Source organism: Fopius arisanus, unplaced genomic scaffold (genome assembly GCF_000806365.1).
Source record: "Fopius arisanus strain USDA-PBARC FA_bdor unplaced genomic scaffold, ASM80636v1 scaffold00059, whole genome shotgun sequence".
Lineage (NCBI taxonomy): Eukaryota > Metazoa > Arthropoda > Insecta > Hymenoptera > Braconidae > Fopius > Fopius arisanus.
In genome coordinates this window covers 170,175-185,628 of record NW_011887798.1, presented here as the reverse complement: position 1 = coordinate 185,628, position 15,454 = coordinate 170,175, and the positions used below count along the sequence as shown (strand labels likewise).

The 15,454-nt window shown below is 41.6% G+C and overlaps 5 protein-coding genes and 1 long non-coding RNA gene across 7 annotated transcripts; 4 read left to right on the top strand and 2 right to left on the bottom strand.

Moving 5' to 3' along the window:
• Positions 1–1,171: 1,171 nt before the first annotated feature.
• On the bottom strand, positions 1,172–1,891 carry LOC105268590 (uncharacterized). Its single transcript, XR_892345.1, has 2 exons — positions 1,746–1,891; positions 1,172–1,266 (listed from the first exon to the last, which is right to left on the bottom strand). It is a non-coding gene; the product is annotated as an uncharacterized lncRNA (long non-coding RNA).
• Positions 1,232–3,896, top strand: LOC105268591 (reticulocalbin-2). The gene is made up of 3 exons (XM_011308261.1): positions 1,232–1,409; positions 1,922–2,943; positions 3,099–3,896. Exons 2-3 carry the CDS (start codon positions 2,078–2,080, stop codon positions 3,268–3,270), a joined length of 1,038 nt encoding a protein of 345 aa, XP_011306563.1. The 5' UTR covers positions 1,232–1,409; positions 1,922–2,077; the 3' UTR covers positions 3,271–3,896.
• Positions 3,897–3,982: 86 nt separating this feature from the next.
• Positions 3,983–5,364, top strand: RpII33 (RNA polymerase III subunit RpII33). The gene is made up of 4 exons (XM_011308260.1): positions 3,983–4,193; positions 4,306–4,658; positions 4,836–5,042; positions 5,115–5,364. The coding sequence occupies exons 1-4, from the start codon at positions 4,108–4,110 to the stop codon at positions 5,297–5,299; spliced, it is 831 nt and encodes a 276-aa protein (XP_011306562.1). The 5' UTR covers positions 3,983–4,107; the 3' UTR covers positions 5,300–5,364.
• A 141-nt stretch (positions 5,365–5,505) lies between these two features.
• Positions 5,506–9,768, top strand: SMC3 (structural maintenance of chromosomes 3). The gene is made up of 2 exons (XM_011308259.1): positions 5,506–5,650; positions 6,012–9,768. Exons 1-2 carry the CDS (start codon positions 5,636–5,638, stop codon positions 9,603–9,605), a joined length of 3,609 nt encoding a protein of 1,202 aa, XP_011306561.1. The 5' UTR covers positions 5,506–5,635; the 3' UTR covers positions 9,606–9,768.
• Positions 9,769–9,942: 174 nt separating this feature from the next.
• On the top strand, positions 9,943–14,568 carry LOC105268672 (structural maintenance of chromosomes protein 3). Its single transcript, XM_011308428.1, has 4 exons — positions 9,943–9,983; positions 10,083–10,158; positions 10,477–10,846; positions 11,119–14,568. The coding sequence occupies exons 1-4, from the start codon at positions 9,969–9,971 to the stop codon at positions 14,222–14,224; spliced, it is 3,567 nt and encodes a 1,188-aa protein (XP_011306730.1). The 5' UTR covers positions 9,943–9,968; the 3' UTR covers positions 14,225–14,568.
• Spase25 (Signal peptidase complex subunit Spase25) lies at positions 14,354–15,420 on the bottom strand. 2 transcript variants are annotated; one of them, XM_011308258.1, is made up of 3 exons: positions 15,307–15,420; positions 14,852–15,156; positions 14,354–14,738 (listed from the first exon to the last, which is right to left on the bottom strand). In XM_011308258.1, the coding sequence occupies exons 1-3, from the start codon at positions 15,352–15,354 to the stop codon at positions 14,495–14,497; spliced, it is 597 nt and encodes a 198-aa protein (XP_011306560.1). In that variant the 5' UTR covers positions 15,355–15,420; the 3' UTR covers positions 14,354–14,494. The 2 variants fall into 2 exon arrangements, with proteins under 2 accessions (XP_011306560.1, XP_011306558.1); XM_011308256.1 differs by lacking the exon at positions 15,307–15,420 and having other exon boundaries at positions 14,852–15,222.
• Between the last annotated feature and the right edge of the window lie 34 nt (positions 15,421–15,454).

Here is a 15,454-nt window from a genome sequence, read left to right as displayed (position 1 = left end):
GGTGATTTAACACACCGTAACGCCGATTTCGTGCTGAACTTGAAATGAAATAAAAAAAGAGGGCTTCCTTTCTTTCCAGAGTGTTGGCTCATTTAGAAACGAAAGAGTTTTGATCTGCTGGAAAGATAATATCATGATTGCGCTTGACTGTTTGAGGAACGAGGAGACAAATATCCGCTTTTATTTTTCGATTCTCGGAAATAATTTATTTTTATTTTTTTTTTAATGTAGGGAGTGATTGTACCGACAGGAATTCTTGTATTGAGTCTATATATTTGGTAATAAAAATTGTTATTGTTTTTTAATGGTATTTTTTATTTAATTCATGGAGTTATATGATTTTTTCCGCCATTTTTGATGTTGGAAAGGCGGCTGACGAAATGGCGGAGCGACCGGCCCATTGGCCGATGTAATACAAAAAAAAAATGGGTTACTCTTCACATCTTCTGTGATCCTGTTACAAAACTCCGGTTTATTCAAATTTGTGAAGTGACCGGGAATTCTGGGTAATTTTGTTCTATTTTTAACAGGATCATAGAAGGACTGAAGAGGTATCTTGTGGAATTGTACAAGACAAAATCCAGAAATATGTATCAGGATAGCAGGAGAACCGAAGAGGTATTTTATGTCATTCAAAGAGACAAGATAAAAGAAAATGTAACAGGATAACAGAAGAATTGAAGAGATATTTTATGGAATTGAGCAAGACAAAAAATGTAACAGGAGCACAGGAGAATTCAAAAGGTTTCTTATGGAATTAAACAAGACGAAATAAAAAAATAATAGGATAACAGGAGAATCCAAAAGGTATCGTGTAATAAAAGAAGTCAAAATGAATAATAATCATGAGTAATTCAATATCTCTCTCCCCGATGCCGAAATAAATCCCCATTTCCACAATTTTCAATGTCTTCTGTATTTTTAACTATTTTCATAGCAAACTCATCCCATTGGAAGAAGAAATTCCGTTCCGGGGATTTTAATCACTCTCAGTGATAATTACTGAGAGGAAGTGGTGCGATGCCGACGAACCGGAGGAGCGATCCCTCGAAATAGAATAGTCCCAAGCCAGTTCTATTTTTATGAAATGCCCCCTCTCGCCATTGAAATTTTTCGTGGCTACACATGAACCCGAAGGATGAACGTCTTACTCAGCCACTTCAGGTTCAGGTTTTTTTTTTTTTCCTCAGATACAAATGCCACACACGAAACTCCAACGTGCAATGTCAGCGCGAAGCAGTTGGTGTTCGGTTCGTTGGTCTCGGTCTCAATTTTTCATAAAAAAAAAAATAATAATTCAGCATTAGCAACAAATATAATGAAGAAATAATGGAGGGAAAAATGTGAGCTACAAGTTCTCTACCATAGGCAGACTAACGATTATTCACGCCAAGAACTGTAATCTTTGGGTTTGTACATTTGTTTAAAATAAGCCTTGATAATTAGTTACGCCAGGTAGATTTTCTGGGAAGATTGGGAATTATGAGAGCTTGACGAGCAGACTAAAATTCAATTACACGTTTTCTGATGATTTTTTTTCCGAGCGAAAAATCGCTTTTTATCTCTTATTTGCATGAACGAAATATTAACATAAACGAAATATTTTTTCATCGCACAATTATGCTCTCTCAAAGCGACTCTCGTAATTGAAAAATTTATTTGACATTTAATTCCGTCAAAAATGATTGAAATAATTGTTAACAAAATAGTTTTCACAGAAGAATATTTACAATATTCCAATTTACCTTAAAAAATTATTTCTCTGTATTTTCTAATTGTTTATATTAAAAAGATACAAGATTTCGTGATCCGTCAAACAATTAATTGTTTTTCTGAATGAAATCTTGAATATTTCAATGAATTTTGCACAAGTGAGGGTCCATTATTAAAATGTTTAATAAAACAATTTGAACATGCGCAGAAGATCGTCAGTGATTGGTCGGTTGAAGGGGATGAAAGCACTGAAATCCCTAGATGACGACTAGATGAAAAACCCAACCCACCAGACAACTCCAAACCTGTCAAAATCCTCGAGACTTAACCTTTGACCGTGAATTAACCCCGATCAATTATTTTTATGCGTTTTATCCTGATCATCCTGAGTATACCGACACCAATGAAGATGTGGACACCTGATAGGACAATAGTGTTGCTGCTGTTGGTGGGTTTGATGGGATTTTTCAGAGGAATTGATGGAGCATCAGCACACATTCACACACACCAGCACAACAAAGCTGGTGGTAACGAGAGGACACAGGATGGGGCATTCAGTCCAAGAGACAGTGATCACTACGTCGATGGTGAGCATCACGAGGAATTTGATCATGAAGCGATTCTTGGAAGTGTCAGAGAAGCTGAGGAGTTTCACCATCTGCCCATTGACGAGTCCAAAAGACGACTGAAGATTCTTCTGGACAAAATGGATCTGAATAAAGATGGATTCATCGAGAGGAACGAGTTAAAGGCCTGGATTCTCAGGTCATTCAGTATGTTATCAGCTGAGGAGTCGAAAGATCGTCTGGAAGATGCTGATACCAACGACGATGGGAAGATAAGTTGGGAAGAGATCCTCCATGACACGTATGGGTCAGATCCAGAGGATCTGGCTATCGATGAGAAGCTCGTTAGTGATGACAAGGCGACTTTCGAGGCTGCAGACCTGGACAAGGATGGATTACTCGATTCTGAGGAGTTCAAGGCTTATACGCACCCTGAGGAGACACCCAGGATGTTTCCTCTTCTGCTGGAGCAGTCACTCACTGAGAAAGACAGTGACAACGATGGATTCATCAGTTTTCAGGAGTTCCTGGGGTCCAGGGCGAGGAATGAGGACAAGGAATGGCTTCTCGTTGAGAAGGAGAAGTTCGATCATGAGCATGATAAAAATGGAGATGGCAAACTCGATTCTGGGGAGATATTGGCCTGGCTAGTCCCTAGCAATGAGTAATTATCAAATTTTATCAATTTTATCCTCTAAAAAAATTATGCGTCTATTGAATTCTGGATTTTTTTGATTATTAATCGATAGAATTATTATTTGAGCATGGAATTTAATTAATTAGAGAAATGTGACGGTCATTTTCATATTTTTTACCTAGGGATTTGGCTACGGATGAAGTGGATCATCTGTTCGCAGCCTCTGATGATGATCATGACAATCGCTTGTCTTACGACGAAATCCTGGAGCATCACGACGTATTCGTGGGAAGTGAAGCGACAGATTATGGAGATTATCTTCAAGACATCGAGCGTTTCACTGACGAGCTTTGAAATTTATTTAGAAAATGGTTGATTCAAAAATTCACGAGTCGTCGACGTGTCAATCGCAATCGCAAATGCCTCAAGGCTTTCCTCATCTTCTTCGACGGCTGTCTCCTCTCCTTCATTTATAATATTGTCTTATTTCTTTACGTGTGTAGGTAAAAGTCTTTTTTTTTTATCCACTCGGTTTAAATTGCACAAATTCATGAACAAAAACAATTGTCACAAATTGTTAATAATTATTTTATTGGTATGAGAATTTAGGGGTTAGGCACTCGTCAATTTGCACTGTCTTCCAGTCGATGATTTAGTCGTCTCGTGAAAAATAAGGGAAGGGCAATTATTTTTCAACGTTTTTTCATTGTTTAATCATTTTTCGTTAATTAGTGCCCCAGAAGAGAGTGTAATTATTAATTATGTGCCATCGTTGTTTTATTACTTAACGAATTCATCGAGAATCGAGAGAATTTTGTGGAATCGTCGAATGAGACTTATCACTCTCATAAGTTAATTATTTATTTAATTAAGAGTGTTTAATAATTACTGGTGTAATTTGTATAACTTATGGTGTATGAAACAGTCACTTCATAGAATGTAAATCTTTTGGACTGAATAATAATTTCACGTGATAAGAATGTTTATCTTAATATTTATGAATAAAATTGAGGTGCAACAATATCATTTCAAACTGGTGGGAACATTCTAGGGTTTTTTGGAGGCGCGTGCGCACTGGGCATTCGAGAAATAAAATCGAATCGACGTTTTGTTGCTGAATAACGAGTAATTAACGGAATAAAGTGAAAATAAATGGTTAATAAATGATAATTTGATGTAAAATTTGTCAAAATGCCTTATGCCAATCAACCGTCGGTTCATATCAGCGATTTGAATGAGGAAAATGTCAAATTCCAGGTGGAGGACACGGAATTGAGGTTAGAAACTCAAATAATCACAAACAAAACAAATAATAATCGATTTTCAATTATTTATAACAATTTAGATATACATAATGAACGAATTGTTTAATTGAAATAATTTTTTTAGCGTTGCAAATAGTATGAGGCGAGTTTTCATCGCTGAAACTCCAACTCTGGCAATCGATTGGGTCCAATTGGAAGCGAATTCAACAGTTCTGAGTGACGAATTCCTGGCCCACAGAATCGGAATGATTCCCTTGATCAGTGATGATGTTGTTGATAAAATCCAGTACTCCAGGGACTGCTCTTGCATGGATTTTTGTCCTGAATGCAGTGTGGAATTCACTCTAGACGTTAAATGCTCGGAGGAACAGACGAGACACGTCTCGACTGCTGATCTCAAATCCAGTGATCCCAGGGTCCTGCCAGTCACCTCGAGACACAGAGAAGATGATGCCAGTGAATATGGCGAGACTGATGGTAATTAAATAAAAATTATCTTCTAAATTAATTCCAGCATTTAGAAATATTCCTCGACAACTTGTCAGCCAGTTCAATCAACTTGTGAATTATTAATCCAGGGAGGATTTATCCATTTTCTAATTAATAAATCACATGTTTTTATTCATTTTGGGGTGTTGTTGATTGTTGTTACAGAGATATTGATTGTCAAGCTGAGGAAAGGGCAGGAATTGAAGCTGAGAGCGTACGCAAAGAAAGGATTTGGTAAGGAGCATGCAAAATGGAATCCCACAGCTGGCGTTTGCTTCGAATACGATCCTGACAATACAATGCGTCACACCCTCTTCCCCAAACCCGACGAGTGGCCAAAATCCGAGTATAGTGAGCTCGAGGAAGATCAATGTACGTAAACAACAAAAAAATCATTTCTCAATATTCTAAACTATCGATAACTGATTGTTTTCAATTGTTCAGTCGAAGCTCCATTCAACTGGGAGGCAAAACCCAACAAGTACTTCTTCAACGTCGAGAGCAGTGGAGCCCTAAAACCTGAAAATATCGTCATGATGGGAATAGCTGCATTGAAAAATAAATTATCTAATCTGCAGACGCAATTGAGCCACGAGGCACAGAGTGATGCCCTCAGTATTCATCATTAGTCACGATCAAGATGTTTTTCGTATTGCAATTGACGTAAAATAAATTACTCCAGGATCTTTCATAATTTCGATGATTTTTTAACAGATAATTAATTAAAACATTATTTTTTAAACGTCAAGATTTTTTTTTGCTGTCAGTTGGTACCGGAAATTGGACTCCCGCCTAATCTAGGAACTTTTTCTCCCCCAAATTGAAAAAATTCGAGAACATGGCGGATGTCCAGTAGTTTGACAATGTTGTTGTTGTTACTGACGTGAACAAATATCAATTCTACTCATTCGAAAATCGATAACTAGGATTATTGAGAATGTTGAAATAGTCCAGGACAATCCAGGATGTTTATCAAGCAGGTGAGAATCCTATAATCACAGGATTTACAGACAAAATTTTTTGGAGTTCCACCCATCGACAAAAAGACGCTTTCTTTATTCTCAACAATTGAATAATCACCAGAGCATGGATTTTCACTGGAAATACAAGAATTTTTACGAGAGAATTCGCCGATAATATTCTCAATACCTCAAATTAAATTGTCATTCAAATCATCTCAGAAGATTGAGGTTATGATTCTAAAAAATATTAATATAAAAATATTAATCTCAATCAATTCGAAAACATTTTCATCTCATTCTAGTTCTCGAGAGAATTCTTACAATCCCAATGAGATAAAAAATATTCCAGTTAATAATATATATAATTTATTATCTCCAGGTAATTATTCAGGGATTCAAGTCCTACAGAGAGCAAACAGTTGTGGAGCCATTCGATCCAAGACACAACGTGGTGGTAGGTCGAAATGGATCCGGCAAGAGTAATTTCTTCTACGCAATTCAATTCGTCCTCTCCGACGAGTTCTCCCACCTCCGTCCAGACCAGCGTCAGGGTCTCCTGCACGAGGGTACAGGACCCCGGGTGATATCAGCACACGTGGAGATAATCTTCGACAACTCCGACGGTCGTCTGCCGATCGACAAGGATGAGGTGTACCTACGTCGTGTAATCGGTTCAAAAAAGGACCAGTACTTCCTGAACAAGAAAAACGTTACGAGATCGGACGTGATGAATCTCCTGGAGTCAGCAGGTTTCTCCCGTTCGAACCCCTACTACATCGTGAAGCAGGGAAAAATCAATCAGATGGCAACAGCCCCTGACTCCCAACGTCTGAAGCTTCTCCGAGAGGTGGCAGGTACTCGTGTCTACGACGATCGTCGTGAGGAGTCCAAATCGATCCTCAAAGAGACCGAAGGAAAACTCGAGAAGATCGACGACTTCCTGAGGACGATTGAGGAGCGTCTCCAGACGCTGAAGGAGGAGAAGGAGGAGCTTAAGGAGTATCAACGGTGGGACAAGCAGAGACGTTGTCTCGAGTACACGATTCACGAGCGTGAGCTGAAGGATAATAAACGAAAGCTGGAGGATCTCGAGGCATCGAGAGCCAACAGCGGTGCAGAGCAGGCACGTCTCGGTGCCGAGGCTAAAACAGCTCAGGAAAATGTTAGATCTGCCTCGAAACGCCTGAAGGAAGCCAAGAAAGAAGTGCAGAGTGCTAAGGAGGAGAGGGACACCCTGAGTGCCGAGCAGCAGCAGTTGCTCAAGGAGAAGACTAAACTCACACTGACAATCAACGATCTTCTTGAAGAAGTCAAGGGTGACAATGACAGCAGAAAGAGAGCGCAACAGGAGTTGGAGAAGCTCAAAGAGAATATTGCCCTGAGGGAGAAGGAGCTGGAGAAAATACGCCCTGAGTACGAGGAGATGAAGAGGAGGGAGGAGGAGTATACCAGGGCGATGGCACTCAAGGAGCAGAAGAGGAAGGAGTTGTATGCTAAACAGGGTAGAGGATCACAATTCACCAGTAAAGATGACAGAGACAAGTGGATTCAGAATGAGCTCAAACAGCTGACCAAGCAGATAAAGGATAAAGAGGATCATCAGAAAAAAATCAGTGAGGATTTAAAAAAAGATGGTGAGAAGCAGAAGGATCTTGAGAAGAAGATCGAGGAGTACACGAAGGAAATGGAGAAGCAGAGGGCGTCTATTGACGAGCATAACAAACATTATTACGAATTGACGAAACAGAAAGACGCCTGTCAGGCCCAGAGGAAGGAGCAGTACAGAAAAGAGAGTGTTTTACAGTTAAATTTATCAGGACTGAAGGAAGATCTGGCTAAAGCTGATCAGAGTCTCAGGTCGATGGCTGGTAAACCCATTCTCAATGGGCGGGATTCTGTCAGAAGAGTTCTGGAGACATTCAAAGAACGACCTGACATGGCCCACGAGGTGAACTCTTATTATGGGCCTGTTATCGAGAATTTTGATTGCGATAAAAGTGTTTATATGGCTGTGGAGGTGACTGCTGGTAACAGATTGTTCCATCACATCGTTGAGACTGATAAATTCGGTACGAAGATCCTCAAGGAGATGAACAATCAGAGACTGCCTGGAGAAGTGACTTTTATGCCACTCAATCGTCTTCATGTCAAGATCATTGATTATCCTGACACGAGTGACGCCATCCCCATGATCTCGAAACTCAATTATGATTCTAAATATGACAGGGCGATGAGGTACATCTTTGGGAAGACACTTATATGCAGAAACTTGGAGGCTGCCACAAATCTTGCGAGGACATCTGGTCTGGATTGTGTGACACTCGAGGGTGATCAGGTGTCGTCAAAGGGTTCACTCACTGGTGGTTATTTCAATACTCTGAGATCGAGGCTGGAGATCCAGAAGACGAGATCAGAGCTGATGGCACAGATTGCCACGATGGAGAACGAGTTGTCGACACTCAGGGAGGAAATCAAGAAAGCTGATCAGAATATATCGTCGTACGTCAGTGAAATGCAGAGGACAGAGACGAAGAACAGTAAAGCGAAGGATATATATGATAAGATGAAGGCGGAGATCAGGTTGATGAAGGAGGAGTTGTCGGCTATTGAGAGGTATAGGACTCCAAAGGAGAGGAGTTTGGCGCAGTGCACGTCGAATCTCGAGGCAATGAGGGCGACCAAAGAGGGTCTCGAGAGTGAACTCCATCAGGATTTAATGGCTCAGCTGTCGGTGGCTGATCAGCGACAGGTTGATACCCTCAATGATGAAATCAGAACCCTGACGAAGGAGAATAAAGAGGCGTTTGCTAAACGTATGAGGCTCGAAGCTGAAAAGAATAAGTTAGAGAATCTTCTCACTAATAATCTTCATCGTAGGAAGGATGAGCTCGTTCAGGCACTCCAGGAGATATCGGTTGAGGACAGGCAGAGACAGCTGGAGACGTGCAAAGCACAGCTGTCGGATATTGAGAAGAGATTGGTCAAGGTCAACAGTGATTTTAAGTCTATGAATGAAAGGGTTAGTAGTGCTACGAAAAAACAGAAGGCTGAGTCTGCGGAGGTTGAGAAATGGAAGAGCAAGGAGAAAGAGGTCCAGGAGAAAATCGAGTCTGATGCCAAGGATCTTGAGAAACTCGCAAGTAAACAGAATATTCTTCAGCAGAAAATCACCGAGTGCACGCAGAAGATCACTGAACTTGGGGCTCTACCATCACCTGAGGCGTATGAAAAATTTGGAAATATGTCCACCAAGCAGCTCTTCAAGGAGATGGAGAAGGCTAATAATCAGTTGAAGAAGTACAGTCATGTTAACAAGAAGGCGTTGGATCAGTTTATGTCATTCAGCGATCAGAAGGAGAAATTGGTGAAGAGGAAGGAGGAGCTCGACAGAGGGGATGAGAAGATCAAGGAACTCATGAACGTCTTGGAGATGAGAAAGTGCGAGGCCATTCAGTTCACCTTCAAACAAGTCAGCAAGTACTTCAGTGAAGTATTTAAGAAACTCGTGCCAACAGGACATGCACAGCTCGTTATGAAAACAGCTGATGGAGAAGAAGGGGATGATGATACCTCCACTGCTGCTGATTCTGATAGATTCATTGGTGTTGGCATCAGGGTATCGTTCACTGGGCAAAAAGCTGAGATGAGGGAGATGAATCAATTATCTGGTGGACAGAAGTCACTTGTTGCTCTTGCTTTGATTTTTGCCATTCAGAAATGCGATCCAGCGCCTTTTTATCTGTTTGATGAGATCGATCAGGCACTCGATGCACAACACAGAAAAGCTGTTGCTGATATGATCCATGAGTTAAGCTCTGATGCACAATTCATCACCACGACTTTCAGACCTGAGCTACTGCAGCATGCCAATAAATTTTATGGTGTTAAATTCAGAAATAAAGTCTCTCACGTCGAGTGTGTCACCAGGGAAGAAGCAGCTGATTTCGTTGAGGATGACACTACACACGGATAAAAAACATTATTGCCCATATTTATTTTTATTATGACGAAAAATTGGTTATCTATTTCAGATAGTTTTTTCTGTATTGAATTTGTAGAGATTCTGTCAATTCATTTGCTCTCGTCTTTGTAATTTTGAAGGAGGTGACAATTTTGCAAGAAATAAAATTTTAAGAATTTAGGAAATGCAGGTTTAGTTTTATTTATTTATCCTGAATTACGAGGGGGAGAGAATAATTTGAATAATTTGAAGCGGAAGTGGATGAAGTGGCAGCGCTGCACCCGGAAATCCTGTCGTTCTTCCAGATTTTTATAGATTCCCGCTCTTTTAGTGTTCCAAGAACCGGCAGAGTGGAGAGAGGGAATCTCCTTCAAAATGCATATTAAAAAGGTTTTTTTTTTGTTTTATCCCTCGTTTTGTGGTCGTTTTTGCCATCGAATGGGTTTTTCATGTTTTTTTGACTGGATAATGTTTTATTCGTCTTTTCAGATCGTCATTGAGAATTTCAAATGCTACAAGGGCCGGCATGTTTTCGATGGATTCCATCGAGGACATAATGCTATAGGTTTGTGACAATTGACAATTAAAAATACATGAGTACAAATTTATTAAACAATTCTGTCATCAAGTAGTAAAGATTCATTCTACACGATTTATGTTTTGTGAAATATCTCCGAATCTGAAAGAAATACTGAAATTTGTGATAAAACCTTTTCTTTAGATCTCATTACGTTCCATGAAAAAGGTCCTATAAAAAATTTCACTATCTCCCTTAAATCCAGAGATATTTCCCGAAAACTGGAAGGTTGTCAATGCACTCTGAATTATTTCGATGATAACGATAACTAATTAACACACTGATAATTTTGATAACTCTTTTCAGTCGGTTTCAACGGTTCGGGTAAGAGTAGTCTCCTGGAGACGATCAGCTTCGTGCTGAGTAATCGGTACTATCCGATTACTATGAGCCAGAGGACTTCAGTGATCAACGATAATCCAGAAAATGTCACGCGTTCAGCCTCAGTGGAGATAATTCTCTCCAACGAGGACAACGTGCTCCCAGTGGATGCCCCATTGGTTCGAATTCGCAGGGAGATCTCCCGAGAGTTCAATCGTATTCTCATCAACAACGAGAGCTTTTCTCCTCCTGAATTCTTTCAGCTTTTCTCTGCTCTCGTCCCCAAGGAGAATCCCTACTACATCGTATGCCAGGACGAAGTGACTCAGTTGGCGACCGGTCCTGACTCTCTCAGGTCAGTCATAAATCGGTTTTTATTCATTTTTTATTTTTCTCGTCCACTCATCAGTCAGAAATACATTTTAAAAGCGAACTGGAAGAGGAAAACATTTCCAACAAAATATCTCCGAATTTAAGGGAGATATCAAAATTATCATCCAATTCTTTTTTATAGTTCTCAATCAGCTCTAGAGAAAAGATTTTAACAGAAATTTCGTTATTTATCATACTTTCGGAGTTATTCTCAAAAAACCGAGGAAAAAATGACCCCAAATGTTTGGCCTCCAGGTTCCAGGTGATCTCCACAGCAATTGGAGTCCACGAGTTCGACGAGGGTCTCGCCGAGCTCCTCTCTGAGATCTCCAAAAAAAGTGAATTCCTAGCGCGAAAGACAAACGAGATGGAAGACCTCAAGAAAATGCTCACGGATTTGACAAGAAAATACAACACCTTCCACAAGATAAACAAGACAAAGCGGTACCTGGAGCACCAGCTCTGCCAGTTGAGCATCCGCAAGATGAAATCAGAGCTCTCAAAGATGGAGGAACCTTATGAAAAAGAGCTCCTGAAGGCTGAGACCCTGAAGACAACCCTGGAGGGAGTGACCGCCGAGTGGCAGGCCCTAAAAAACGAAGCGCGATCGATCCAGGATGAGATAGACCTCCAGAAGAAGCTCGAGAAAAAATTTACAACCGAAGACATCGGTCTCACCCAGAGCCTCCACTCCCTGAACCGCGAGGAAATTCAAATCCAGGAGAAACTCCAAGGGCTGGAGTCCGGAGAGCTCGAGAGTTTCGATAAAAAACACGAGAATCTCCTCACCAGGATATCAGAACTCGAGGAGAACTCCAGGGATATCGAGAAAGACCTCCTGGCAGCAAGAGAGACAGAGGAGAAATCCTCTCGAGAGACAGAACGCCATGAGTACCAGCTGCTGGGACTCTTCAGGAAGAAGACAATCCTGGAGAAATTAAGGGATGGCGATCACGACATGAGTGAGATTCTCCCAAGAGGTTCACAGCTGGAGAGAACTATTCGAGAGGAAGAGGAGCAGGTGCACCAGGAGGAGATCCAAGTGAACAAAACGTTCGCCAAGAAGACGAGCGTTGAAAAAAACCTTGGGGATTTGAGGAATAAATTGAACGAGAAGAAGTTACAGCTTCGAGATGATAAAAAGAGGAAGGAAGAGCTCCTGAAGGCTAGGGAGGACCTCCTGGGTGTGAGGAAGGAGCAGCAGAGAGAGGCAGCTAAGATGCGCGATGAAATAGAAGCCCTGACGAGTAGAATTGACACGATAAAAAGAAAACTGCGGTCAGTGGTACGAGGGGATGTCCTCGAAGGGATTGAATCGGTCAGGAAAGTCCTGAATGCTTGGAGAGAGAGAGATGACAGGCTTGATCTTATCAATGGGGTCATGGGAATTCTCCTGGAGGGATTCACCTGCACAGAACCTGCGGTGGCATTTGCTGCTGAGGTCAGAGCTGGGGAGCGTATGTTCCATCATGTCGTGAGGAACAGGAAGGTCATCTCCGAGGTTCTGAACGAAATAACTGAGAGAAAGCTTGGAGGAATCGTTTGCTTCATACCCCTGGAGGATGTGGAGCAGAGGAACTTCAGGTATCCTGAGAATTTATCCTGTAAGTCGATGATTTCATTTCTGGAACCGAGGGAGGAATTTCAGAAAGCTGTGGATTTTGTTTTTGGTAGTTCTGTTATCGTCAAGAATTTGGAAGTGGGTGTCGCTGTTGGCAGGGAGTATGGCCTCCAGGCGATTACTCTTGATGGACAGCAGGTCCTGGGGAAGGGGAAATTCAAGGGTGGATATAGGAACAGGAATTTCTCCAGGGTGGAACTTTATAGAGAGTACAGCAGTGCTAGGGAGAAACTTGATGATCTCACGAGGGAATACAGGCATCAGATGTATTCTGTCCAGAGGATCGAGGAGGAGCTCGTCCCTGTGATGAATCAACTCCAGGAGATCAATGTGAAGATCCAGGCCTCTGGTCAGAATATCACGGAGCTCCAGGTTCACGTAGCAGAGGCTTCTATCTCTCTGGAGTCCATTGAAAAATCTTATTTCCCCTTGAAGAGGATTTTGGATGACTCCAGGATGAGACTTGACGAATCCAGAGGCACACGAGTTGAGATGGAACACCTGCAGGAAATGCCGATTGAAGAGGTCGAGGAAGAGATCCAGAGACTCCAGGGGGAGTCCTCAGAGCTGGAAAAGCAGAAAAGACAGGCGACTGAATTGATTCCTCACCTGGAGGGGAGACTGAGAGGAACTAGGGAGCATTTATCTCATCTTCAGGAGGACAGAGAGAAGCTCGAGGAGTCGACGATGGAATATTCAACAGAATTCCTCCAGGAACGTCTCGTTCTTGTCAGACAGGACCAGAAGAAGTGCAAGGAAAATCTGAAGGAAGTGAGCAAGGAGCTCCAGGAGATTCGTTCCAAGATTATTGAATTCTCGGAGCAGCTGCCTCCCTTGGAGAGAAATCTGATAAAACTGAGTATGAAGAGGGACAGCGCCCTGATGACCTGGGAAGCCGCCAAGGAGGACGTGGAGACGATGCAGTCCCAGGTGAATTCTCTGGAGGAGAAAGTGAAGGAGTGGGAGGAGAGGGCAGGCAACCTCGGGCCCATTCCCAGGATTCCGAATTCCAGGATCTTTGATAATCTGGGGGAAAAATCCCTGGAGAAGAGGATGAAGGATCTGAGAAAGGAGGAGGATCGACTGGGGCCTGTGAATCCTAATGTCAAGGTCAGAATGCAGGAGCTGGAGGAGGAGTTGAGATTTCTGGAGACTCTGATGGAGACGGAGGAGGAGAGGAAGGCCAATTACCAGGAGAAGATGATGATAATTAATCAGAAGAGATTCGAGGCGTTGAGGGTGGGATTTCAAAGGATTAATGAATACTTTGAGGAGATATTCGGAGAAATTGTGAGGAATGGAAGGGCTAGACTTTATCCGGTGGATAAGCGGGGGAGGGAGCTCGATGAGTTGCGGTGGAGGAGGGTCCAGGGGGTCAGGATAAAGGCGACTTTTGTTGGAGGACAGCAGATGGATAAGATGAATCAATTCTCTGGGGGGCAGAAGACTGTTATGGCTGTTGCTCTCATTTTTGCAATTCACAGATTCAAGCCTGCACCATTTTATCTGCTTGATGAAATTGATAAAGCACTGGATCAAAGCTTCAGGGCCTCTGTTGCTGAACTTATCCACAGGATGAGTGCTACAGCACAGTTTATGACGATTTCTTTCAGCGGTGAGTTGTTAATGCAGGCTGACACTTATTTCAGAGTCACTTCTCGTCGTGATTCCTCGCATGTTGAGGGCTGCAGCAGGGAAGAAGCTGTGGAGATCGTCAGGAGAGACTCCGAAGAAGAATAATATCATTTTTTCATTCACATTAAATTTACTTATTGTTTGGTTTTATATTGAAGACGTGAAATTGTTGATAATTATTATTTTCGTTTGTCTTTTTAATTAGATTCATTTTTGTTTGTAAAATAGAATATATCACTGTAAAATCATTCGTTTATTTTGACTGTATCTTACAAAAAGCTGAAAGCGATATGAAATAAAACGACTTCAGACAAGATCATCGAGAATTTTCTGGATGACAAGATTAATTGATTATGAATGACCTATGAGGATGTACTACTTGTCCTTGCGTTGACTCGTCAGACTGTCATGGAGATTAGCAACAGCTGTTTCCACCAGCTCAGGGATGACAATACCATTGACATCGATGAAGTTGGCCACTGACTTCGTAAATTGTGTCTCATTGATGACCCCTGTCTGCTCGTTCTTCACAGACAACACCAGATTGTACATGTCGTCGTACTTTTTGAGGTACGAGGATGCCTCCCAGGTGCAGTCAGGATCGTAACCAGCTGGATCCCTTAAAAATATCAAGTGTAACTCATCAGCATCAAGACTTCAACATTTTTCCAACGGAAATTTGACCTCGTTCCCCTCCTTTTATCCCTTCTCATCGCAGAAATAATTTTTTACCTCTGAACAGCCACGAGGAAAATCCCCTTTTCCTTGTAGGTGGTGTACAGATTCAGGATAGCCATGAGGACAAAATAAATGGAGACACACGTTACTAGGATATGCCTGGATGCTGGAAATGGATAGAGATAATCCCAGAGGAGTGCAATACTGGAAACTCCAACAGCAATTCCACAGATTCCGAGTCTCATGTCCAATAGTGAGAAATTCTCAGAGTAATTGTACTTCCTGGTGATGACCTCCTTCACAGCATCATCTAGAGCATTTTTTACAGCTGCCCCATCCCATTTGTTGATTTTCACCGGCTGAAATGATGATTTCATTATTATCCGGTCATCTGGAGCAGTTGGGGGCATGTGTTTAAGTGTTTTTTAGAGATTTATGGGGATTTTGGAATAATTATCGATGGAATTGATTGATTATGAGAATATTTAGGAGTGATTAAGGATAATTACCAGATTTCCATTGTCCTTTGAATCCTTTTTCGATGCCATATCTACCATAACACTTAGCAACAGCTTTTATCAATGACTACAGGTTAAGTAACACGTCAACAGACACGTAATTGGACGCGATCTGCTGGGGAAATCTAGAGACGTCAAG

Coding starts and splice junctions, on each gene's coding strand:
- Spase25 (XM_011308256.1), bottom strand. CDS start 15,207: ATGCCCCCAACTGCTCCAGATGACCGGATAATAATGAAATCATCATTT. Junction 14,739..14,851: donor TTCCTCGTGGCTGTTCAGAG/GTAAAAAATTAT, acceptor GATATTTTTAAG/GGATCCAGCTGGTTACGATC.
- LOC105268591 (XM_011308261.1), top strand. CDS start 2,078: ATGCGTTTTATCCTGATCATCCTGAGTATACCGACACCAATGAAGATG. Junction 2,944..3,098: donor TGGCTAGTCCCTAGCAATGA/GTAATTATCAAA, acceptor TTTTTTACCTAG/GGATTTGGCTACGGATGAAG.
- RpII33 (XM_011308260.1), top strand. CDS start 4,108: ATGCCTTATGCCAATCAACCGTCGGTTCATATCAGCGATTTGAATGAG. Junction 4,194..4,305: donor GTGGAGGACACGGAATTGAG/GTTAGAAACTCA, acceptor TAATTTTTTTAG/CGTTGCAAATAGTATGAGGC. Junction 5,043..5,114: donor TGAGCTCGAGGAAGATCAAT/GTACGTAAACAA, acceptor TCAATTGTTCAG/TCGAAGCTCCATTCAACTGG.
- LOC105268672 (XM_011308428.1), top strand. Junction 10,159..10,476: donor TCGAGGACATAATGCTATAG/GTTTGTGACAAT, acceptor AACTCTTTTCAG/TCGGTTTCAACGGTTCGGGT. Junction 10,847..11,118: donor ACCGGTCCTGACTCTCTCAG/GTCAGTCATAAA, acceptor TTTGGCCTCCAG/GTTCCAGGTGATCTCCACAG.